The 24,704-nt window shown below is 37.6% G+C and overlaps 1 protein-coding gene across 2 annotated transcripts in view; it reads left to right on the forward strand.

Moving 5' to 3' along the window:
* The window catches only part of LOC115220405 (tudor domain-containing protein 15), a 76,999-nt gene that overhangs the window by 45,915 nt on the left and 6,380 nt on the right, over window positions 1-24,704 (forward strand). Inside the window, exons 4-10 of one of the 2 annotated variants that reach the window (XR_005002454.1) lie at window positions 10,179-10,277; window positions 11,813-11,992; window positions 13,147-13,195; window positions 14,570-14,714; window positions 17,216-17,373; window positions 17,747-17,803; window positions 20,581-20,859. Coding sequence is in view for 1 of the 2 variants with exons in the window: in XM_029790526.2 (XP_029646386.1) it covers window positions 10,179-10,277; window positions 11,813-11,992; window positions 13,147-13,195; window positions 14,570-14,714; window positions 17,216-17,373; window positions 17,747-17,803; window positions 20,581-20,749 (857 nt within the window). In the remaining variant the exon portion in view is untranslated. Of the gene's footprint in view, window positions 1-10,178; window positions 10,278-11,812; window positions 11,993-13,146; window positions 13,196-14,569; window positions 14,715-17,215; window positions 17,374-17,746; window positions 17,804-20,580; window positions 21,372-24,704 lie in introns of those variants that run through there. The other variant, XM_029790526.2, reaches the window with a different exon arrangement.

The raw sequence follows: 24,704 nt of genomic DNA on the forward strand, positions 1-24,704 counted from the left end.
GCCATTGTGTAGTTTCATTAATTCATATTTTATATGTTTATGTAAGAAATGTCTTTACCTTTAGAATTGGTAATTGCTTCCTTGATAGAAACTCCCTTATTCAAATTTGAACTTTTCTGAAAAATATTTTGAAACTCATTTAAAATATTATTGAATGGAAGCAATACTTCCCTTCCTAACTATGAGAAAATTATTCCACCATGGAGTGTATTTGTTTGTTTTTAGATTTTTGAATACTTTCACAGCTGAACTTCACTATGTTTACATATTACTGTTACCAAACAACAGTTGGATACAATCCTCAGAATAAGGTATTCAAGAGAAGCCATAGAGAACTGAAAATTTTATGCCTATTAAGTGGTATCCATTAAGATGGGAGCTCTCTAAAGAGGCGACATCTACCCTTGTGTGCATTTTTTCTCTTACAACCTCCTCATCACAAGCTGTATATGTACGTGTGTGTGTATGCATGTTTGTATGCAAAGACAAACGTATGTAATTGCTTGAGGATCATTTGACACTATAAAAGACTGACTTTCATTTCTAACATCTTAGATGTAATGAAAATAGTCATTCATAGCTGCTGTGTCCTTTACCACTTCAAGTCCCTTTGCCTTCTCAATGGAAGCCAATATAGTTCCCCCCAAAAATACTTTGGCCTTTTTGGCTACACACACCAAAACACTTTGTGTCTCAAAAGGGTTAATATACTTGTTGTGTCTACAGGACTGACAAAGTAACTTTGCCTTTATAGTCTGTATCCTAATGTATTTCATCTTGTTGCAAGTGCGTGACCGTTGCCAGAGCAGCCAACTGGCTCCGTGCCGGTGGCACGTAAAAGGGCACCATTAGAGCATGATCGTTATCAACGTCGCCTTACTGGCACCTGTGCCAGTGGCATGTATAAAAAGATTCGAGCGAGGTCGTTGCCAGTACCGCCTCCCCTGGCACGTAAAAAGCACCCACTACACTCTCGGAGTGGTTGGCGTTAGGAAGGGCATCCAGCTGTAGAAACTCTGCCAGATCAAGATTGGAGCCTGGTGCAGCCATCTGGTTCGCCAGCCCTCAGTCGAAATCGTCCAACCCATGCCAGCATGGAAAGCGGACGTTAAACGATGATGATGATGATGAAGTGCAGGGATGCACAAAAACATTTTTTTGTCTGTTTTGTAAAGCATACTCATTTTGCTGATACCTATGTATTTGCTTTTAAATGCACATATGTGTATTTCTATAGTCATATACTTTTATAAACAGTCTCTCTTGTGCGCACGCACGCACACACACACACACACACACACACATTGATAATAAGATAGTGAATGCTGCCCACTATTGACCTTCACAACTTGACAATGTTAAGTTAATTATTGTAGATCATTATGACCACCAACCAGCATTACTGCTATCACTGCTGCTACCACTGCTGCTACTACTACTACTGCTACCGCCAACACCAGCAGGTGCAGTAGCAGCAATACCATTAATGCCACCATGCTACCAGTAACAACAGCACCATCACCACCACCATGACCAATGCCACCACCACCACCACCACCACCACCACCACTGCTACTCTTCAATTAACTGTGCAAACCCTTTAATGATTTCTTATTTACAATATCCTGAGCCTGAAAGATTTTCTTAATGTTTATCTTTCATTTAGTTTTTCATTCTCCATTTCCTTTCTTTCTGTCTTGTTTCAGGACTCATTTTCTTCTTTTCTTCCATTAGTTTGCTATAATTCTTTCATAATTTCACTCTTTCTACATAAATGTTTTATTCTTTTATATTCTTTCCATTTAATTCCTTCTTTTTGATTTTTTTTTGTTTTTGAGATTCTACAAACTATTATATTTTACGCTTTTTAAAGAATTATAATTTTCAGTTCTTTACTTAATTCCTTAATCCAAACAAGAGCTTAGAGTAAGAGATGAAGAATTTAGAGTATCCCAGAATGTTGTAGGCTAACAAATTGAAGAATTATCAGGAGAAGCTAATGAGTAAATGGTGTGAATAGAGCAAAGTGTAAACTTCAGATTGACCAACAGAATTGTTGGTCAGCTTTGTAAATCTTGTTAGATGATTAAAGTTTCAAAAATTATTAAGGATAGGTATAGGCATTGTATGTAGTAAGACGTTTGCTTCCCAACCACATGGTTCTGAGTTCAGTTCCACTGCATGGCACCTTGGGCAAGTACTTCTATAGATTCAGGCCAACCAAAGCGTTGTGAGACAAAAACTGAAAGAAGCCCATCATATGTGTTTGTGTGTGTGTGTGTGTGTGAGAGAGAGAGAGAGAATGTGTGTGTGTGTGTGTGTGTATTTGATTCTGTGTTTGTCACTAACAATTGGTGTTATGTTTATGTCCCAATAACTTAGAGGTTTGCCAAAAACGACTGATAAAATAAGTACTGGGTTTTTATAAAAAACGTACTAGATTCGGAGATGTACTCGCATAGCAAGTAATTTGATCTGAGATCGTGTGCTGAAACGAAAACAATTGCAGCGTGGAAGGTGTTTATAAGCCATTTAAGAAACACACAAAAGCCGTTCGATTCACTTCAACATTTAAGTATAATTTTTCAAAATATTTTCGTCGCTAAAATCCGCGACCTGTTCACTGACAAAAATCCGTGCTGCATCTCTAGATTCATTTGACTAAAAATTCTCCAAGGCAGTGCCCCAGCATGGCTGCAGCCTAATGACTGAAACAAGTAAAAGATAAGAGAAGGCTTCTGAGGGAAAGTATGAATTGTAAGAGATATCTAAGATGTAGTCACTCTCTCTGAGTATACAGGGGGTAACAGTATTAAATGCTGTCAAGGCTTGCTAATGATTCTGCCAGCTTGCCACTTTTGATTCCATTGAAAAATATTTGTATTAGTTCTTTTGAATTTATTTCATTTTCATATTTAGGTTAAGATCCTTTGAATTTTCTCTCAACACACACAATTGCACACATTTTGTAACATTTTGCAGCAACGTATATATATATATATATATATATATATATATATATATGTATATATATATATATATATATATATATTATATATATATATATATATATATATGCCAGTAATTGAATAATGGGCTCTAAAGAAAGTGTATTTTATTGTCCTGTCATGAACATGTCTTTTAAAATACACACATCCATACATATAAACTTCTTAGAATCAAGTATAATCACAATACACACACACACACACACACACACACATGTCTTTGGCAATACTAATGCTGTAAATCTTTTTTATTCAGCTTTTATAGGGAGAACATAAAGATAGCTGATGTGCATCAAGTTTATTTTATTACTGTATTTTAGTAGAAATTCTGGTCTTACTGAGTTGATGCTTTCAGCAATGAAACCAATTCAGCTTTTTATTTCAGTTAAGGTTGTCATTTTCTATTTATTTATCTATCTCTTTACTTATATTTTCACCTTAGTTTATCAATATTTCATTGATTTCATGAGAAGTATCAGTCTAAACAATAACACAAGACTGATCTTTAAGTACTTCATTTATCCTTAAACATTGCATTTTTTACAGTTTCTTTTGTGCTGTAATACTTCGATTGATTTATGTGTGTTGCATACTTTGGGAGTCATTAGAAGCCTTACAAATTGATACTAAGTGAGATTCAGTGTTACCAAGGATTTCTACTACTATGAGAATTATGTAAATTTAGCCAATCTGCCTACTTGTTACTTGCACAGTGAACAGTAAGATTCAGAAATAATGACTTGTATCTTTATTGTTAACCCTTTAGCATTTAGATTATTTTGTAAAATGCAATACCTTTTCATTCCCATTGTTTTTAATAAATCATGCATTATGTTGTAACGTCAGAATTTTGATGATAATGATGATTATCATCATCGTTTAACATCCACCTTCCATGCAGGCATGGGTTGGACGGTTTGACAGGAGCTGGTTAGTTAGAAGACTACATGAAGCTACTGTGTCTGTTTTTGGCAGAGTTTTTTTTACAGCTGGATGCCTTTCCTGACACCAACTACACTGCATGACACCAGCATGAATGAGGTCAGTTTTGGCATGGTTTTTACAGCTGGATGCCCCTCCAAATGTAGAGTCTACATTGTGGACTGGATGTCCTTTATGTGGCACCAGCACTGGCAGGGTCACCAAGTTACTAGCAAGACAAGGGATTTGAGAAGGAAGGTGAGGGGCATTGGAGGATGGGATTTTGTGTCAGATGATGAAAGGTTAGAGTGTGACAGAGGGAGAGAGGCAGAAACAAGTGTCTTTTTATAGAGGAGAGGGTGTGATTGTATATTTTTAGAATGACATTGAAGGTTAGGTGTGATAGGCTGGATCTGGCTGCTTTGAACATAAAACATATTTTGGCTGGATATGACCATTTTAAATGCTAAAGGGTTAATACATTTAGGCAGATTTGAACATGAGTATGCTAGTCATTGTTGTGTTTCATCATAGGAGAACAACTTTTCCTTTGCAACACATATGTGTTTGTGGTTATGTGGTAAGAAGTTTGCTTCCCAGCCACATAGTTCTGGGTTCAGCTCCACTGTGTGACACATCCAACAAGTGTCTTCTACTATTGCCTCGGGCTGGCCAAAGCCTTGTGAGTAGATTTGATTGGCAGAAACAGAAGGAAGCCCATCATATATCTTTGTGTGTGTGTGTTTGTGTTTGATGTGTTTATGTCCCTGTAACTTAGTAGTTTGGCAAAAGAGACCAATAGAATAAGTACCAGGCTTAAAAAATAAGTACTGAGGTGAGTTCATTTGACTAAAATTCTTCAAGGTGGTGCCCCAGCATGGCCACAGTCTAATGACTGAAGCAAGTATAAGATGACATACTTGAATCGTAAGTACAAGGGCATCATGGGACGTTTAATGTTTCGACATCATTGGGTACAAATGAACTGAGTGTATTATGACATATATGTATCAGCATCATCATCATCATCATCGTTTAACGTCCGCTTTTCATACTAGCATGGGTTGGATGAATGACTGAGGGCTGGCGAACCAGATGGCTGCACTAGGCCCCAATTTTGATCTGGCAGTGTTTCTATAGCTGGATGCCCTTCCTAACGCCAACCACTCCATGAGTGTAGTGGGTGCTTTTTACGTGCTACTGGCACAGGTGCCAGGGGAGGCTGGCAGCGGCCATGATCGGTTGGTGCTTTTTACGTGCACCAGCACAGAAGCCAGTCAAGGCAGCGCTGGCATCGGCCACGTTCGAATGGTGCTGTATATTTTTTGTAAAAGTGAAGCTGCTTTCCAGTGATGAAACTCAACAGTGTTGAATCTGCCAGAACACATTAAGAATAAATATACAAGTCATCATATGTAAACTCTTGCTAATTCCAAGTCTTCATTGTTATACAGCCTTTTCTGTGTTTTTTGACTGGATTTATAATTGATGGCATATTATACAATGTATGAATGAGCTTAACCTTGTTAATAATGATACTGTTAATATTAATTAAAATTATCCTATATATTATTTACTGGCCTAGACTGGCATTTTTTCCATTCAGTGTTAGAAAATAACCTTAACAAGTGACAGTGTTCATTATAATTTCTATAGAAAATCTGTAGAAATAATCTTAACAAGTGATTTAATAGCACTGCTAACACAGTAGAACACAGCATTTACTTATAAAAGCGTTTAACATACTTTGTAGTATATTATGATTGCATAACAAAATACAGTGTCCCTACAGGTCATTAATAAGTTTTAGAAAATTCTGTAGTGCTATACTGCTGCTACTAAACATTGCATACTGTCATAGACTATTGCCTCATCTGTAAGCTTTCTTTTCTCCTAAATTATAACAAAATTTCCTGGTGCCTTGCCAAAAAATGATCTGTATAAAGTTTACAGAGCCCTACTGTCTATTGTTCCTCAAAGAAAGTATTTCTGTGATCAGTATTCTTGCAGATAATGCCATAGTATTCATTTTTCAGTGTGCTGCCAATTTCACTCTGAACATACCACAAATGCCTTGTGGCATTTATTTTTGATTCTTAACATTCAGAGTTCAAATCATACAAAGATCAACTTTTTCTTACTAAGTATAATGAATTGTCTGTTAACATGGAGCTATTATTTTAAAAGATACAGCATCCTGTGATATGCTGACCCCACTTTCTCTCTCTATACCTATTCTGTTGCAGCTTCTATAGCCTTTCTTGATAGGTCTTGTGGGACATTCTTTACTCATTCATCTCTCTTGTTACATATATCGTGTTTGCTCCTTACCTTCATCCATTTCTCTGCATTGACCACCACACCTAGTTCTTTCTCTCCAGAATGTCTGGAATGTGTTAAATATGAGGTCTGAATGCTATCAGCTTTTATGTTTATTTAGACTAATTAAAAGTCAGTGAAGAGGCCTCTACACGGTTGCTCAACCTGTTAAAATTAGGGAGTCTGAATCCTTTAAATCACACACAGCCATCTTAGGAAAAGGGTGCATTTTGTATTGTGGTCCTGGGTGGACTCTGCCATCAGCTAAAAATGGTATGATTATAGCTGGAATAGTTCTGTTGGATCAAAATAACAATACATTCTGCTTTTTCAGACTTGTTCTGCTGTACTTTGTGTTTATATTCACAATGATAATATTGAGCCCTAGATCAGTTCAGATCTGTCTTTGACTACCTGGATTACCTGTGAAATAATCAAGTATGGTTTGCTGATCCATTATTGTAGATATAAAATGCCTTTACCTGGGCAAGGTGATTTGGTTGGAATACAATAGTTGATACCTTGAAACTGCTGTATTTTTCTGGCTTACAACATGAAATTTTCAGACCTAAATTTACATCCGAAAAGAAGGTAGGTTGACTTCTACATCAAGATGAATTTGGAGAACCAAAAATTCTATCTGAAATGCAGCAGTATTTGGAAAGATGGTGGTGATGTTTGAATGTTTACATTACATGTATACACTGTTATACTATGTCAACTTGTATGTCAGAAAAAATGGTATTATCAACTTCTACTAGTGCTGTGCCTCTTAGTAATATGTTTTTTTTTTAAGGGTGGTAACGGTGGTGGACTTATGAGTTTGTTAAGGCTATTTTGGGATGGATGTGATTGTTTGTATGTTTCTCTATAAAAAATAGGAGAGATAGTATTCTAAGGGTAGTAGCAGTGGTGTAAGGGTGTTGTTGATATATCTGAGTGTTTGGTGGGGATTGTGTATGTGACAAGGGCTTCAAAGACTGGAGCTTCATCTAACAACAAACTGTACTTCTCGCATCAGAATCTGATGGGTACTTTCATTTTGTTTTAGTGTTTTTGTTTTACTCTGTTGGTGACACATGTGTGCCACCCGTGGGGAAGCAAAGCAGGCTTTTTTGTTCCATTAGTAGTTTGTTGTGGAAAAACTGCAAGTCTGGGTAGAACTGGAACAATCTGATATACTACTTCTATACTAGAATAGTGTGGAGGCGCGTGGCTTAGTGGTTAGGGTGTCAGCATCATGATCGTAAGATTGTGGTTTCAATTCCTGGACCGGGCGACGCGTTGTGTTCTTGAGCAAAACACTTCATTTCACGTTGCTCCATTCCACTCAGCTGGCAAAAATGAGTAACGCTGCGATGGACTGGCGTCCCGTCCAGCTGGGGAACACATACACCATAGAAACTGGGGAAACTAGGCCCATGAGCCTGGCTAAGCTTTAAAAGGGTGCATTTATTTATTTATTATACTAGAATAGTGACTTTTCTGCTTTATCAACTGGAGTGCTTGTCAGTAATTTTTCTGTACATTGTACTAAGTGTGTTGTGAACATTGTAGATGTAGGTATTGGTAATTCCTAATATTTTTGTGTTTTGCATGTGTGTATATTATGTTCTAAGTTGTTTAGAGCTTCATGTTGTATCAGGCAGCTTTCAATGTTGCTGATAAGAAAACAATTGTTGGTTTTGATTGAGACTTCTTTTCGCTTATTTCTTCTGAAGCCAGTTTTTTAGCCAGTAAGTTTGTGCAGCTGTGTCTGATGATTTATGGACAGACAAGAATATGATGTTGTCTAAAATATCTGTTGGAAAGAGGATGAATTTATGGCTCAGAATGTGTTTTTGTACACCATATTGTATATGGTTGGTGACCTGATAGTTAGTTTAAAGCTAATGTTTTATGTTGTTTCCTTATACAATGTTAAGTTGATGGTATTTACAAGGATACACATAATTTTAATTTTTGTTGAAGCCATCATCTTTTCATTATGTCAGGTTTCTGAGTCGTGTAGCTGGTACAACAGTTGAGGGCTGGGTTTCAAATTCATGTGGAAAGTTGGAGAGGATGATGTCTAGATTTGTGTATCCAAGGTTGAGTGTTTCTAAAAAAACATTTTTGTATGGTGTATTGGTGGTGGTTTGGAAGGTGTATGCAAGCGTGGAGATGTGTTAGGGAGGGTGTATACTAGTGTGTGACTGTGAAAAGTAAGAAAGGATGTATGCAATTTCATGGGCGTGTTTGATGCTATTTTGGGTGTATTTTGGCTAGGTTTTAGAATCGTTACAGTTTTGCTCAGTTTTCAAATTTTCGAGATTTCTCTGCATTGATAAATCATTAGTTAAAAATTTTGACAGATGCTTCATTTCTGTCTTGAATATTTCATAGCTTGTATGTTGCCATATTCTGTTAATGTTGGTTTCAGATTTTGACACAAGGCCAGCAATTTCAGGGAAGTGGCTAAGTCTATTACAGTGACTCCAGTGCTCAACTGGTACTTATTTTATTGCTCCAACAAGGATGAAAGGCAAAGTTGACCTTGGTGGAATTTGAGCTCAGAATATAAAGACGGTCAAAATGCAACTAAGCCTTTTTCTCAAAATGCTAATGATTCTGCCAGCTTGCTGTCTCACATTCTGTTAATGTTTCTTATTTCTTTACTGCCCACACAGAGGGGACAAACAAGGACAAAGGGATTAAGTCAATTATACGGACACCAGTGCATAACTGGTACTTATTTAATTGGCCCCGAAAGGATGAAAGGAAAAGTAGACCTCAACGGAATTTGAACTCAGAATGTAATGGCAGACGAAGTACCTATTTCTTTACTACCCACAAGGGACTAAACACAGAGAAGACATCGACCCCAGTGCGTAACTGGTACTTATTTAATCGACCCCAAAAGGATGAAAGGCAAAGTCGACCTCGGCGGAATTTGAACTCAGAACATAGCGGCAGACGAAATACTGCTAAGCTTTTCACCTGGCGTGCTAACCACTCTGCCAGCTGATCACCTTAAATTCTGTTAATGTCAACATATTGTTTGTAGTCTTAAGTATATTTATGAGTCCCTCACTGTGGTTTGGCACATGTTGCCTTACCCTTGTGTAATAGGGACTTGCAAGATCCTTCAGTTCAGGTTGTAGCAACATTTCATGTATTGCTGCAGTGTAAATATCATGTGTGATGAAGTATGAGTGGGTGCTGAAAAGTTCTTGGCTTTAAAGACATGATTGGAGGCCCAACCTTCTGAGTTCTTCTACAAGGCTTAGAAAAAACTGAAGGACTGTGGCAGTAAGTGTGTGTATTTGAGAGGGGAATATGTTTAATAAAATCATGATTAACTGATCATCCTGTATTTTCTTTTACCCAAAGCCAGCAAATTTTCAGCACCCCTCATATTTTACAAACTTTTAAGATGTTGGTGTTATATTATGTTTAGCTTTTTCAGTAATGGCTATATGGGGACCATAGCATCAAGCACGGCTCACTTTGACTGTTGCTGTGTTAGAACAAATTGAACACACACAGATCACCCCTTCCCCATATATATATATATATATATATATATATATATATATATAAATTCTATAATTATATGCATAATTATAATTAGGGATCAGCAAAATTAGCTTCACCACAAACTGAAATTTAGAAATAGCAGTTAAATACTATTCTACTACCATAAGATATCTCTGTCTGAGAGATTTTTGTTCCTAACCCTGAAAGGATGAAAGGCAAAGTCGATCTTGGCAGAATTTGAACTCAGAACGTAAAGATTGACAAAATGCCACTAAGCATTTTGCCCAACGTTCTGCAGGACTAATATTAATTATTGTACATCAGTCAGTATTTAAATTCACTGTTCTTTCTTTTATTTATTCTTAAATATCATCTTCTAATGTTATTCTTTTGTGACTTATTTCATTTCAGTGGTTAATGATGAAAAAACAATCTGCAAGTTTTACAGAGAAGGTCAAAAATGTAAACTTGGATCAAAATGTCCATATAAACACATAAGAGTACCAGATGGTATGTTTTTACTTACATTATTAGTGTAAGCAGCACAAAGAATAGATAAATGCAAATCTTCAATTTTACTACATATATTATGCTGTGCTACTAGGCAATACATTTAATTTTCCCAGTATGTCTAAAAAAAGTCTTTAAGCACTTGGTATCTTCTAGTTATTCTATATATATCTGAGCCTTTTTAACTTTTTGCACACTACATTTTCTTTAGAATTGTTTCCCCTAGTACTGCTCTGTTACTATAGGGGAAAAAACTCACACAGTGATATGATGCACTTACAGTGTGCTAAAGGTTAATTGTGGGCTTATTATGAACTCTTTGTGAAGGAACTGGGATTTAGTTTTTAAAGTTGATGTTTTTGTACTTTTAGGAAGTGAAATTTATCCTTTATACTAACATTTAACTCTGAAATTTCTGTCTCTAAGAATAAAAATCTGATATCATCTTTACAAAGCAATTAATGTAATTAGCTGTTAACTCTTTTATCAAGAAGATACTCTACAGAAGTCAGCAGTTATTATGCATAGCTAATCTAACAGGCATGACTTTGTAGTAAGAAGCTTGCTTCCTAACCACATGGTTCTGGGTTCAGTCCCACTGCATGGCACCTTGGGAAAGTGACTTTTACTATAACCTTGGGTTAACTAAAGCCTTATGAGTGGATTTGGTAGACAGAACCTGAAAGTAGCTCATTGTATGTGTATATGTGTGTGTGTGTGTGTGTGTGTGTGTGTGTGTGTGTGTGTGTGTGTGTGTGTGTGTGTGTCCTATCACCACTGGACAACTGGTGTTGGTATATTTTCATCCCTGTAACTAAGCAGTTCAGCAAAAGAAACTGATAGAATAAGTGTCAGTCTTAAAAGAAACAAAATTACATAAGTACTACTATCAGTCCGTTTGACTAAAAATTCTTCAAGGATTGTGCCCCAGCATGGCTGCAGTCCAATGATTGAAACAGATAAAATATAACTCATAATAATGACATTGGTATTTTTTAGATTATAATTTACAATGCTTTCCACAAAGTGTCCCTTAGAACTAGAGACAAGCTCCAGTCGTAAACCAGTATTTTTTTTTTTGTTCCTTCTCAAGCCATGCCTGGCTCATAAGGGCCGGTTTCCCAGTTTCCTTGGCGTATAGCTTCCCCACCTGGATGGGACGCCGGTCCATCGCAGGTGAGCTGCAAGATGCAGGAGGAAAGAGTGAGAGAAAGTTGTGGCGAAAGAGTCAGCAGAAGTTCGCCATTACCTTCTGCCGGAGCCGCATGGAGCTTAGGTGTTTCACTCATAAACACACACATTGCCCGGTCTGAGATTCGAACCCGCGATCCCTCGACTGCGAGTCCGCTGCTCTAACCACTAGGCCATGTGCCTCCACAAAACCAGTATATCTACAATCTATTAAAACAGTTTACGACAATAAAAAAAAAAGTTTTTACTGTAAGCATACTTACCATCATGTGTTGCCTCTCTTTTTGGTTTTCATTATTTTTACCCAGTATATTTTGCCATTTTCTATATTTAATTTTCTTCAGATTGCCTCACAGTTGACAGAAGAGAAGTTGTTTGCAAAGATGATAGTTGTTCTGAATTTGAACTACCATTGGTTGGTTCTCTAGTTGGGGTAGAAGTTAGCGCTATCATAAATCCTGCTCACTTTTATTTGATTTTACCTTGGGGCAAGGATGCTATCAAAGACCTGCATGACATGCCAGGTAAGAGTACACGCATATTAGTTTTGGAGCTGCTATTACTATTTTATGCATCACTCACTTTTAATTATACATGCATTTAATCATTCATATATACGTTTAAGTACATGTATAGGAGCACATTTACCTAGACATACTTAAATACTTTTAACTACACAAACAGAAACACGTTCAGCTACATATTCATACAAAAACAGACAATGACAAGTCCCTTAAACCCCTGGAGGCTGTTGGGGTGCTGCAGCCATGCAGTGCATCTTGGGTGAGAAAGCCTGGTGGAGCCCATCCCTCACCAGGCTAAACTCATTTCTACAATTGAGTGGACTAGAGCAACATGTGTTTTGCTCAAAAACACTATGGATCGCCTGGTCCAAAGATCAAAACCACAATCTTACAGTCATGAATCCAACACCCTAACCACTAAGTGACATACCTCCACTAGTGGTACCCATTTCTACAGCTGAGTGGACTGGAGCAATGTGAAATGAAGTGTCTTGCTCAAGAACACAATGCATTGCCTGGTCCAGGAATCAAAACCACAATCTTACAGTCATGAATCCAACACCCTAACCACTAAGTGACATGCCTCCACTAGTGGTACCCATTTCTACAGCTGAGTGGACTGGAGCAACGTGAAATGAAGTGTCTTGCTCAAGAACACAATGCATTGCCTGGTCCAGGAATCAAAACCACAATCTTACAGTCATGAATCCAACACCCTAACCACTAAGTGACATGCCTCCACTAGTGGTACCCATTTCTACAGCTGAGTGGACTGGAGCAACGTGAAATGAAGTGTCTTGCTCAAGAACACAATGCATTGCCTGGTCCAGGAATCAAAACCACAATCTTACGATTGTAAATCCAACTCCCTAAGCACTAAGCACATGCCTCCACAGAGGCCTTTGCAGATACATACACATATACATACACATAGAAAACAACATATGTTCACCCATATATACTCATAGCTTAACACATTTAGATACACACAAATATATGTAGAGAAACACTGTTAACTTGACTGACATGCACATCTTATTACTTAATTGATTATTTCGCAGTGACACACTTCTTTGCTTATATTGTGATTTTGAGAATGCTTTTTTTCTATTTATTTTTGCTCTGAATTTTATAATTTTCTTTTTGTCCAATAGATTACGAAACCAAGGAGGAAACTTTAGCAGACTTGCAGAAAGATTTACAGTATGAATTTTTTTCCTTCTTCTTTTATCTTTTTTTTTTTGAGTTCTTCATATTTTTTCTTACAATGGTTTTAGGATATATTTCATAATGTTAATTGTTGTAGATTGTGGTGTTGCCATGCAAGAGGAAATGTCTTTCAAACAATGCTTTCCTTATTAACTATAAGATAGAGAAACTAGTTCAAGAAGAGATATGTCTTTCTCAGAAGCTTATTACAATCTGCTAGTGGGGCGCTAAGAGTACCATACGAGCGAGATCGTTACCAGAGCAACAAGCTGGCCTTTGTGCCGATGGCACCTTAAACACACCATTCGAGTGAGATCGTTACCTGCATCGCCTTACTAGCACTTGTGCTGGTGGTACGTGAAAAAAAACATTCGAGCAAGGTTGTTGTCAGTGCCGCTGGACTGGCTCCTGTGCAGGTGGCACATAAAAAGCACCATTTGATCGTGGCTGTTGCCGGTACCACACAACTGGCTCTCATGCCGGTGGCATGTAAAAGCACCCACTACACTCTTGGAGTGGTTGGCATTAGGAAGGGCATCAAGCTGTAGAAACTCTTCCAGATCAGATTGGAGTCCGGTGCAACCATCTGGTTCACCTGACCTCAGTCAAGTATTCCAACCCATGCTAGCATGGAAAGCAAACATTAAACGATGATGATGATGTGTGTGTATCCTTGTCTTGACATCATGGGATGGTTGTAACTGAGCATCATCGTCATACAAGTAATATTGTTCAATTCCAGTCTTCCATGAAAAACGAAAAACTTGCCTGGCCAAGAGTTGGATATAAGCTCTATATTGCAGAAAAGAGCACAATTCATAGAAACTTGCAAAAGATTGGATTGCATTTTAATGCTAAAACAGAGATCTTGAACTCCTGCATACACAACACATAATTCATACTTAGACAATGGACACCTATTCAGCCCACAGCCCCCTTTCATCCAAGGAAAAATTTTGCATGGATACAGATGGAGCAGTCGTTGAAAATTTTCATTAAAGTTTTGATGAAAGATTTATAAATCTATTTGTTTTGGTATCATAATTAAATTATAAACATAACATTTTATCAGTTTGTTTTTAAATTTGCTCTGTTTCATTGAAATAGATAGTCAATTCTGGGACACCCTACATTTCTCTTTATATCTGTATATATTTGGTGATATTTCTCTGTATAAACCCATGTCTCTGACATAATACTTTTCTATGTAAACTTGTGTATCTTAGGTAATACTCCTCTATATAAACCTGTGTCTGTCATAATTAATATTTCACTATATAAAACTGTTTAAGTATCTTATGTAATATTTCTCAGTATAAACCTGTATATCTTATGTAATATTTTTCTATATTTGTTGTCCTCTTACAGAGACTTCTATAAGTTGTCTTTTCCCAAAACTGAAGAGAATCTGTTTTGGGGAATTGGTGAATTAGTTGCAGCCCGGGCTGTCGTTGATCAAGACTGGTACAGAGCACGCATCTGTGAAGTAAATGATGTTATAAATGAGGTCAAGGTAAGAGTTTCGGTCTTCTAAATACTTTACAACTCCTTCTTTTCTGGATATACTTTCATGTTTTCTATGCAGCTTCTTTCTTTTTTTTTGGTGGTGGTGGGGGGATTAAGAATGCTATCTTGGCTGCGAGATTAAGTTGTTGGGCTATTACTTTCAGTGCCTTGAGTTCAGATTCTATTACAGCTGTTGGCTTGTTTATATTTACAAGAAAAGCAAACTGCTTTCCTGACCTCACAAACTGGAAATATAAGTTAAACACCCAAAATATAAGAAAAAAGTATGTACTAGTTCCTCATACATGATTTGACAGCTTTGTCAGGCAGCAAGTCAACAAATACACTGGCTGACAGGAACCACCCCTTGTGCAATTTGAGGGAACTTGATGATGATACCAGTTCCTAAAACAAATACAAGATATAACAGTTTATACACTCAAGATTTCAGACTGGTCTTTGTAAGGAAACAAAATGGGGAAGTTTATTTATTTTAGATATTCAAAGTATCAAAGAAAGTATTTTGTAAACATAACCAGAAAGCTTTTGCAAAATGTCTTTAATTAGCAATAGTTAGTAATTATGTCTTCTATAATGCCTACACTGAAAGAAGTATATCTTTTATAGTTAGTCCTAGTAGCATTTCCTACCACCTAGTTAATAAGCATTATACTGTGGTCACCCCCAGGACAGACTCTAAATAACCAGGGCAGAAAGGAATTTTAACTACTCCAATTATAAATACATTTATTTGAAAGATATTCCTGGGTCATAATCTGATGGCAATAATTCCCCAAATCATACATTATTTTCATGGTGTAAAATAATATGGAAAAGGTTGCAAGATGCAACAAAAATTTTAGGAAAATAAAAGTAAGAAATAAGTGGAAATTTTACCGGTGAGTGTGTTACATTATAAGGCACAAAAAGAAAATGACTCTCCCCAGACACAACAGAATATGCTTCAACACACGAACTCATATAAAGAATCTTGCAAACCAAATCCCAAAACAAAATATGGAAATATATCCTCCATAAAACATCTGCTAAAATTATGAACTTACTTTAAAGTATACATCTGAGGAAGTTATTTTGAGATTGGGGAAGAATTGCATATTCTTCCAGGGTATTTACTTGGGTATATTTTCTGCTCATGTGAAATATCTAAGTTTGCTTAGGTATCAATTGTTAAATCTGCTGCTACTGGGATTTTTCTGCTTCCAAGTAACTCAGTTTACTTCAAAAAATTTCATCTACCTGGTCCTTGCGAAGTGACTGAAATTAAAGCCAAGCATTGTCTCTAACAACAGCTTAACTCTCATCATCATCATCAGTTAACGTCCACTTTCCATGGGTTCAACGATTTGACTGAGGTTTGGCGAACCAGATGGCTGCACCAGACTCCAATCTGATCTGGCAGAGTTTCTACAGCTTGATGCCCTTCCTAATGCCAACCACACCGAGAGTGTAGTGGATGCTTTTACATGCCACCGGCATGAGGGCCAGTTAGGTGATGCTGGCAAAGGCCACGCTCAAATGGTGTTTTTTTATGTGCCACCTGCACCTGCCAGTCCAGTGACACTGGCAACGACCTTGCTCGAATGTTTGTTTTTTTTTTTCACGTACCACCAGCACAAGTGCTAGTAAAGCGATGTTTATAATCTTACTACACAGTTGGTATAATATTAACTATCAGATCTAAATGATGAGAATAATGAGAACGATGATGACAAAGATAATGATATCCACTGTTGACGTGTAATCCACTGTCGAATTACATGTCTACATTGCTAGAGCATTGTGGCTAAAACTCTAGATTAGGAAAAAATGTTTGATATCAGAATGTTTGCACTCACAATTTACATAGCATATTTTGTGGCAGATAAGTTAACCTAGTTAATAGTGTAAGCATTCAGACATCATTAATACTTTTCCAAACTCTGCTTCAGTCCACATAGTATTTTTGGTTCTCCAAAGACATCTAATTGTATAAGATAATGTACCTGTTTTTTTTTTTTAGCTGTAAATTTTGGTCTAAAAGTTTCAACTTACGTGTCAGAAAATATAGCATAAAGTAAGCAGAACTGTAGAACCTTCCGACCTATCATCATCATCATCATCGTTTAACGTCCGTTTTCCGCGCTAGCCCGGGTTGGACGGTTTGACCGGGGTCTGGGAAGCCAGGGGCCGCTCCAGGCTCCAGTCTGATCTGGCAGAGTTTCTACGGCTGGATGCCCTTCCTAACGCCAACCACTCCGCGAGTGGAGTGAGTGCTTTTTACGTGCCACCTGCACATTTGCCGGGGGGTCCGGCATCGGTCACGATCTGTTCGAGCTTTTCTAGAGTTGAGTTGGGTGGGAGGGCCAGCTGAGAAAGGTTCCACCAGTGAAAAGAGTGGGAGAGATAGTAGGGGGGGTGCAGGTAATATAGGGAAGCACCAGTGGGGAGGAATTTACAAGAATGAAAATTTTTCTCACCAAGTCATGCATTGTCTTTTGCTCTCTGCAGGTATTCTTCATTGATTTTGGAAATGTTCAGTGGATTCCAGAGAGTAACATACAGTCACTGGCCTCTCAGTTTACACATCTTCCACACCAGTCTGTGGAATGTTGTCTTAATGGAATAGTTTCAGCCTCTGATAGTGGTTTATGGACCCAAGAAGCCAAGTAAGCACCAATGGGATTTCAGTTTCTTGTTTTATTTATTGATGTTTTTGTTGCTGTATATGATACGCAGTTGTTCTAGGTGTGTCTCATTTACTAGACTGCAACATATGAAAGAAAATATCACCAGAAACTATCGTACACTCTCATAGAAACCTATCAAATAACTATACATTTCTCTAAACTCTTCACTGTACATATCAGCTCTCTTAATTCTATTCTATTTGTCCTCTTTATAGAGATCTATTATATTCTCTACCGCTATCTTTTGAAGATGATAAAAAAACAAATCATTCTTTTATTCTTTTACTTGTTTCAATCATTTGACTGCGGCCATGCTGGAGCACTGCCTTTACCTATAATTTCCTTGTTTCAGGGATTATTTTCTGGAATTGGTTGATGATAAAGTATTAGTTGCCTCCATAAAAGCCATGTAAGCAAATATTTCATTTACAATATTTTGTGTTTGTAACGTTTATTTATAACAGTCCTGAAAAAAATGCTATTACCATTTTTATCTTGTTGCGACTCATTTTTTTAATATCATTTATATTATTTCTTATTAGGCAAAGATGTGTGGTTAAGAAGCTTGCATTACAGGCATGTGCTTTGTGGTTCAGTCCTTCTGTGTGGCACCTTGAGCAACTATCTTCTACTTTAGCTCTGGACTGACCGATGCCTTGTGAACAAATTTGTTAGATGGAAACTGTGTAGAAGCCCATTGTGTGTGTATCTACGTTTATATGTGTCTGTGCATGTATATGTTTGTGTGTGTTTGTGTTTGTTTGTTAATCACTATAGTATATTCCACATGGCAGATCCGATTCCCATTCTTGAATGAACTGATTGATACCTGTGGAATATACTACAGTGATTAACAACCTTAACTCTACTATGTCAGATAATTCAGTTTAACAACAAAGGGATTAAGTCAATTACACTAACTCCTGTGTGTAACTGGTACATATTTAATCGACTCCGAAAGGATGAAAGGCAAAGTCAACCTCGACAGAGTTTGGACTCAGAATGTAACGGCAGATGAAATATCGCTAAGCATTTTGCCTGGCGTGCTAACGTTTCTGTCAGCTCGCTGCCCTTATAACTCTGGATATTGATGTTTGGTGTGAAATACATAAAAGTAACAGGAGAGCTATTTTGACAGAAGCAACCCAGCTATGGTAATGTGGTAAAATGGGAAACAAAAGAAAATTTATTAAATTTTAATTTTTCTCAGTGAGGAAGACCTCTAAGAAGAGTGGTTTGTGTGGAAGTTTAGATTATCTTATCTGCTTAACACTGGATATATTTGTCTATTTATTGAGATACTATTTTAAAAGTTATTGTCATTCTTTTAATTGATAAGAGGTCGATTTTGTAAGTTACTGCAAATCATGAATGAATGCAAGTTATTCATCCATCCATCCATTTTTGCCACCCGCTGTTCTGGGAGGGTTGTTCGGGGGAGAATCCTCAAGGATTTCCTCCACTGAATCCTATCAGAAGCTGCCATCATTACACTTTCTGGCTGAATTCCCAAGCATGACCAACTGAGACCATCTCATTCATAATTAACCCCTATGACTCCTACCTGTTGACTCAACTTGAAAAACTCATTTTATGATTCTTTTCTCTAACATTCTAATCACAAGTCCATAGTATGCATCAACCTGTGTGTAGCCTCCCACTTCATAGCCATCCATCTGATGTGCTGGTACGGACATGTCCTCCATCTCCTTCTATATCATCCTACCAGGGCTTTACTCTCATTTAATGCAGCAGCTGCAGGCTCAGGCTCCCACACCAGATGGCTGGATGTGATTGAGGAAGATCCCCAGTGGCTCAGTATCACCTTGGAGGATACAAAGGGGCTGGTACAGGACTGCCAACAATGGAGAGCAATATGGGACCTGGTTGGCTCTACACGTGATGATGCCTCTTGAACCACTAACTTGGAATCACCCCAGACCCATCAAGCAAGAGCATGAAGCCAAGCTAAGCCATAATACTAGAACTGCAATCTCTCAATATGGAGAAGTAATGATTCAGTTTGGGGATACTCCCTGGTCTCCAAGCTATACACCCTGTTGAGTAACATTACTCCAAAGATACTTCAGAGGAACCCTATTTTTGTATGTGCAGTCAAACTTTTTCAGTCATTACCCACTATATGTACTGTTGAGTCCAAACCATTTATTTGTAGTTAAAGATAAGACAATATTTATCTCTACTTGCCGACTTGAAAATAAATGCTGTTTTCATTATTGTCATAAAGAACATCCAGTTATGCAGATGCTTAGTCCAACAACCCATAAACAAATATTTAAAGTTTCTAAAATATCCTGTTAGAGACAGCATGAAAAATGCATGTAAACCAATAAATAAAAATAACTGTTGAATGCTTCACTTTTTAGCACTGGTAGATAAAGTGAATGCTGGAATTTTGTAGTTCCGATCTTACCTAACTTGACATAACCTGAACCTCTCTTAGTGAAAAGTGAGTAATGGGCTGTGGAAACTAGAAGATTCACATGAATAAGTTTATGTTAATAAAAAGTAACTGAATGGTTGAAATAGCAATTTGGTGGAGCTCCAACTTATGTAATCTTTAGTTAACAAAATTACTGATAGGCGCAGGAGTGGCTGTGTGGTAAGTAGCTTGCTAACCAACCACACGGTTGCGGGTTCAGTCCCACTGCGTGGCATCTTGGGCAAGTGTCTTCTGCTATAGCCCCGGGCCAACCAATGCCTTGTGAGTGGATTTGGTAGACGGAAACTGAAAGAAGCCTGTCGTATATATGTATATATATGTATATGTGCGTGTGTGTCTGTGTTTGTCCCCCTAGCATTGTTTAACAACCGATGCTGGTGTGTTTAGGTCCCCGTCACTTAGCGGTTCGGCAAAAAGAGACCGATAGAATAAGTACTAAAGGTGGTGCTCCAGCATGGCCGCAGTCAAATGACTGAAACAAGTAAAACAGTAAAACAGTAATAGTCTAGCATCATATTCCAGAAATGTGTCGCAGATACATAATAATGGAGTGATGAACCATCCAGATCCAGCCAAGAAGAGGTGAATCATAAATTAAAGGAATTCCAAGTCACTGAATCTACCTTTTAAAATATAACACAATAATAATTCTAGTGTATTTCTTCCTATATCTCGTTTCTTTGATTTATTTTATATTAATTTTGTCCTTTTCTTTCTTGTAGAATGTGCCGGCGCATGTATATTGACCTTTACGACACATATCAGATACCAGAGAAGAACATTGCTGATGAATTAATTCAAGCTGGAGTTGCAAAGAGGAATCTGTCAGCAGATGGAAATTTATCAACAGCTTCTAATTTAACTCTGTCCAAGAACTACATACCTGGATAGAACTGTGACCTCACCAATAACTTTGTACATTAAAATTATGCTTTATTTTTGATAATTCAACTCCAGCTGGTTTATTTTTTATAGCTTCACATACCTGACTTACAGATAATATATATTTCAAACAGAACACCAAAGCAAGATCTTGTGCTCTGTAAAATGACAATTATACATTTCTTTGTAGATCTTTTCCCCTTTTCTATTGTAAAGAATTTAATGGTTGTATCTACTTCTTTAATGAAGTGGGTATCTTCATAACATCTAGTCAATATCTACTTCATTGATAGCTAGTCAGTGTTTACTTCTTAACACAGCTAATGGTTCTATGACCTGTTCACTATTTTATTCCTCCAAGTAACTATTGACCTCTTCTCATCTTGCTGATATGTTACAACTTCAATAGAACAACTGATTCTGTGATATCCAGTGAGTACTTAAGTCCTTGATAAACGAGTGGATTATCTACTGAGTACTTGATTTCTTCATAAAACCAGTGGAGACATGCATAAGCAATACATTTTGATGAATTTTGAACTTTCTCTTTCCATTGTCTCTTTCTTTTCATTCATTTCTTGATCTTTTCTCATTTTTGTAATTAAAATATTTCATATGTTGTTAAATTTTCCACCTGATCTGATTAAAATTACTCCAAGATAAATTAATCAAATGGAGATAACCTGAAGTCTTCTCCTTTAACAAAATCAAGAGCTGGATGCTATTTAGATCCTAAAATGTAAATTCCTGCTGCTTAATTTGTTGACGGTACACACACAAGAATGCTTCATGCAATTCTCAGACTTTCTTGGCAGCAACAGATCTACAAAGCAGTGACTGTATGGCAGTCTTTCTACCATCACCTTGGTAGTCAGAGAAAGAACATATTATGCATGACACTGCTGGAGAAACCAAGATGAAATATCCATCGATTGCCTTTTCTGGGAACTCATACACGGACATACAATATTGGTAGACCAAGAAGAGCATATATTGACCAACTTGTGGAACCCAGTGGCCATCAAGTTGAGGATATAAAAACTGTTCTGGAAGATTGGGACATCTGGTGTTGAAGAGTTGTATTGATCCTGGCAAATTGCCCAGCTGAATAGAGAAATAGAAGGCTAAATTACCTTTCATAGAAGTTCAGCTGTTGGGAAATATTTGATATCATAAATTGATGATGACTGTTATTATTGTTGTTGCTATTAAATATTTTGGCCCTGATATGATGGTAGTTGATGAGATTAGACAGTTGTGATAGCATTTCTAATTGTGGCTGGAAATTATGAATCATGTTGTTTTAAGGTTTTGCTCATATAGCATATGGTCCTTGTTATATATTTCTCGCTTCACTGGCACCTACCAACGTCGCTTCATTGGCACCCCTTACCAACGTCGCTTCACTGGCACCTGTGCCGGTGGCACGTGTAAAAAGATTCGAGCGAAGCCGTTGCCAGTACCGCCTGACTGGCCCCCGTGCTGGTGGTAAGTAAAAAAGCACCCACTACACTCTCGGAGTGGTTGGCGTTAGGACGGGCATCCAGCTGTAGAAACTCTGCCAGATCAAGATTGGAGCCTGGTGCAGCCATCTGGTTCGCTAGCCCTCAGTCAAAATTGTCCAACCCATGCTAGCATGGAAAGCGGCCGTTAAACGATGATGATGATGATGATGTGATATCTTCTTTACTTCATCTCTCTGTATTGCTAGTGGTGTTGGAGGGTGGTCATTTGGAAAACACAAATGCCTTGAAGAAATTATGATTTTCAAAGTGCCAAAGACAGCTTCTTCCATGTTTATATTATCTGAGTACAAACTATCTGAGTACATATCTGAGTAAGTACTATCTCAGTACATATTATCTAAGAATGTATCATCTGAGTATGTATTATTTGAGTATATATTATCCCAATATATATCTGTTTCAAATCTTAAAAAGGGTAAATTACATTTCATGTTTCAGGAGTAAATAACGACCAGTAATATATTGTTTGTTCCTTCTCGAGCCATGCCTGGCTCATAAGGGCCGGTTTCCTTGGCGTATAGGAAGGGCATCCAGCTTTAGAAACTCTGCCAGATCAAAATTGAAGCCTGGTGCAGCCATCTGGTTCACCAGCCCTTAGTCATACGTCCAACCCATGCTAGCATGGAAAGCGGACGTTAAACGACGACGATGATGATGATGATGATGATGATGATAGGTTCCCCACCTGGACAGGATGCTGGTCTGTCGCAGGTGAGCTGCAAGATGCAGGAGGAAAGAGTGAGGGAAAGTTGTGGCAAAAGAGTCTGCAGAAGTTCACCATTACCTTCTGCTGGAGCCGCGTGGAGCTTAGGTGTTTCACTCATAAACACACACATTGCCTGGTCTGAGATTCGAACCTGCGATCCCTTGACTGCGAGTCTGCTGCTCTAACCACTAGGCCATGTGCTTCCACAGTAATATATTGTTGTTTTCGGCGGTGAGCTGGCAGAAATGTTAGCGTGCCGGGCGAAATGCGTAACGGTATTTCGTCTGTCGTTACGTTCTGAGTTCAAATTCTGCTGAGGTTGATTTTGCCTTTCATCCTTTCGGGGTCGATAAATAAAGTACCAGTTTCACACTGGGGTCAATGTAATTGACTTAATCCCTTTGTCCTTGTTTGTCCCCTCTGTGTTTAGCCTCTTGTGGGTAGTAAAGAAATATATATTGTTGTTTATCAACTGAGCTCTCTTACTTCACAAAGAATGGGTTTATGTTTCAGTAAGAAGTATAAAAAAAAAAAAAACCATTAACGATTATTCCAAACAAGAGTTATTGTTGCTACTGATGATAATGGTAGGAATATTTTTTTTGTTATTCAGTCAACTGTGACATTTATTTTGTTTTTCTGCAAACAAAAAGTAGAAATCTCAGCATCATTGTTTAGACAGTAAGATAAGAATAAAGCATTATTGTTTAGAGAGTCAGATAAGAATAAATTTCAAGGAGAAAGACTTGGTCACTGAACAAAACAGTGTATCACAAATACACATATGCATGCGTGTGCACACGCACACACACACATATACATGCATACATCTACCATCAGCATTTCTATTACATATGTTATTGCTATTCTTTTCTATTCCACCACATCATCATCATCATTATAACGTCCACTTTTCTAAGCTTGCATGGGTCAGATATAATTTGTTGAGGCAGATTTTCTATAGCCGGATGCTTTTCCTGTCACCAACCCTTGCCTGTTTCCAGACATGTTTTCACAAAAGACTAAAAGTATACGTATGAATGCGTATGTGTGTTTATATGCACATGTTTGGGTCTCTTGCCCAATTGGTCCCTGTCAAGTCTACATCTGCTGCTTCCCTTCCATGTTTGATATCCTCTCATCTCCTTCAGCTTTCCATCCCTCTTCTTCCTTTCTATTATTCCTCTCCCCATCAATCACCCTCATTCTACTCTAAATCTCTTCTATTTGCTTTATAATTATTTTAATGCGACTAAAGAAGGCATCATTTCTCGAGCCATCATTACACCTATCACTACTCCCCCTCTCTTCTGTTTGCTGTATTACTCTGATGGAAGACTATATACAATACACCTTTGTGTACTGACAGTCATCACCTCCTCTCTCCCAAGCCACTGTCTATTGGCATCCATCATATACCATTACCCACCTCCATTAATACTCATCACTCTCACTCTATATCTTGTTCACCCTCAAACCACCCTGTTTCTACCTTCATACTCTTGTAACTTTTGACACACACTTCCAACCTGATTCTTCTTTTAAAATTATTTCCTCTTTTACTCATATTCTTCAGATACTTTGCCTTGAGTGAGAAGTTACATGATTGAGTATTGAAGATTTTCTGGTCTTACAGAATACAAGGCAACTTCACTAATGCCAGTGCCTTGATAAAAATGCACCCAGTACACTTTGTAAAATGATTGGCAAATGATTGAAGATAAGCTGGGTT

Source organism: Octopus sinensis, linkage group LG16 (genome assembly GCF_006345805.1).
Source record: "Octopus sinensis linkage group LG16, ASM634580v1, whole genome shotgun sequence".
NCBI classification, from domain to species: Eukaryota; Metazoa; Mollusca; class Cephalopoda; order Octopoda; family Octopodidae; genus Octopus; species Octopus sinensis.